The 1,668-nt window shown below is 46.3% G+C and overlaps 1 protein-coding gene across 1 annotated transcript; it reads left to right on the top strand.

Moving 5' to 3' along the window:
* The first annotated feature begins 323 nt into the window (after positions 1-323).
* LOC104125983 (olfactory receptor 14J1) lies at positions 324-935 on the top strand. Its single transcript, XM_009638487.2, has one exon. The coding sequence runs from the start codon at positions 324-326 to the stop codon at positions 933-935; it is 612 nt and encodes a 203-aa protein (XP_009636782.1).
* Positions 936-1,668: the final 733 nt, after the last annotated feature.

Raw genomic sequence — 1,668 nt, 5'->3', positions numbered from 1 at the left:
TTTTATAACAAACTGAATATATTTTTGTAAGAGAAGTCTGCCCCAACTTTTCACTTTCTTTACCTCCTTGAACAGATCTGAATGCACAGAGGGCCAAAATGTCCAACAGCAGCTCCATCCCTGAGTTCCTCCTCCTGGCATTCACAGACACACGGGAGCTGCAGCTCTTGCACTTCTGGCTCTTCCTGGGCATCTACCTGGCTGCCCTCCTGGGCAACGGCCTCATCATCACGGACACCAGGGACATCTCCTATGATGGATGTGCTGCCCAAGTCTTTCTGGTTGTCTTTTTCATATCAGCAGAACTGTATCTTCTCACTGTCATGGCCTATGACTGCTACATTGCCATCTGCAAACCCCTGCACTACGGGACCCTCTTGGACAGCAGAGCTTGTGTCCACATGGCAGCAGCTGCCTGGGGCACTGGGTTCCTCACTGCTGTGCTGCACACGGCCAATACATTTTCCATTCTCCTCTGCCAAGGCAATGCTGTGGACCAGTTCTTCTGTGAAATACCTCAGATCCTCAAGCTCTCCTGCTCACACTCCTACCTCAGGGAAGTTGGGCTCATTGCGGTCAGTGTCTTTATTGCATTTGGGTGTTTTGTTTTCATTGTGCTGTCCTATGTGCAGATCTTCAGGGCCGTCCTGAGGATCCCCTCTCAGCAGGGACGGCACAAAGCCTTTTCCACGTGCCTCCCTCACCTGGCTGTTGTCTCCCTGTATGTCAGCACTGGCATGTTTGCCTACCTGAAGCTCCCCTCCATCTCCTCCTCAGTTCCAGATGTGGTTGTGGCAGTGCTGTACTCAGTGTTGCCTCCAGCAGTGAACCCCCTCATCTACAGCATGAGGAACAAGGAAATCAATGATGACTTATGGAATCTGATCCAATGGGTGGTGTTTCATCATGCTGTAACAGCTTTCTTAAAGACATAAATTCATTCCAGTGAGGGTAGATAAGAAATCTTTATAAGATGTATATTTCAGTTGTGATAGTTGACAAGATGTGATAGGAGCTGAAGAGTTAAAGTCACATCCCATAATTTCAGTAAAATTATGTATTCGGATATTTGAGTGATTGCTTTTATCTACAGTGATATTGCCTACAGCTATACATCACAGCGGGTCTCATACAAACACACCCATCTCCAATATACAAAAGCACAGAGGTTTCGTCAGGATGTATGTCAAAATGGCCACCATCTTGTTCAGTGTCAAGACAAATGTCTTGGGCTTTAATGGCATTGCTTTCACAAATCAATCCTTGCTCTTCTTGCTCAACACATGTATTGACATCAGCAGTCTGCCATTTGTTTGCATTGTATTGGGCCCACACTCTGTGCTCCATTGGATAGAGTACCGTTCCATTCTGGTTTAACCCCAGTGCAATGGTTGGGTGTGTGGTGGTGTTGTGCCCTCTTCCTGAGCAATGCAAGCGGGGACAGTAATTATCTCCTTCCTTTATAGCAACTCGCTTCACTAATGATTGTCAGGCAATTTAGACAGAGGACCCAAAGCTTGCTTGCTGCACTGCCTCAAACAAAGGGCAGGCGAGTCTAGCTCATAGCAGAATTTCTGTACTTTATTGCATTCAACAATACTCTTAATAGCAGATATTCTTGACTCAACAGTATTCTAACAGCACATCATGCACTTTGGTAACATACGT

Source organism: Egretta garzetta, unplaced genomic scaffold (assembly GCF_000687185.1).
Source record: "Egretta garzetta isolate BGI_Z169 unplaced genomic scaffold, ASM68718v1 scaffold1345, whole genome shotgun sequence".
NCBI lineage: Eukaryota > Metazoa > Chordata > Aves > Pelecaniformes > Ardeidae > Egretta > Egretta garzetta.
Note: the sequence above shows the minus strand (reverse complement) of the source record. Positions and strands in the feature narration are given on the sequence as shown.

Excerpts from the sequence above, each read along its gene's own strand:
- LOC104125983 (XM_009638487.2), top strand. The coding sequence starts at position 324 with ATGGCCTATGACTGCTACATTGCCATCTGCAAACCCCTGCACTACGGG.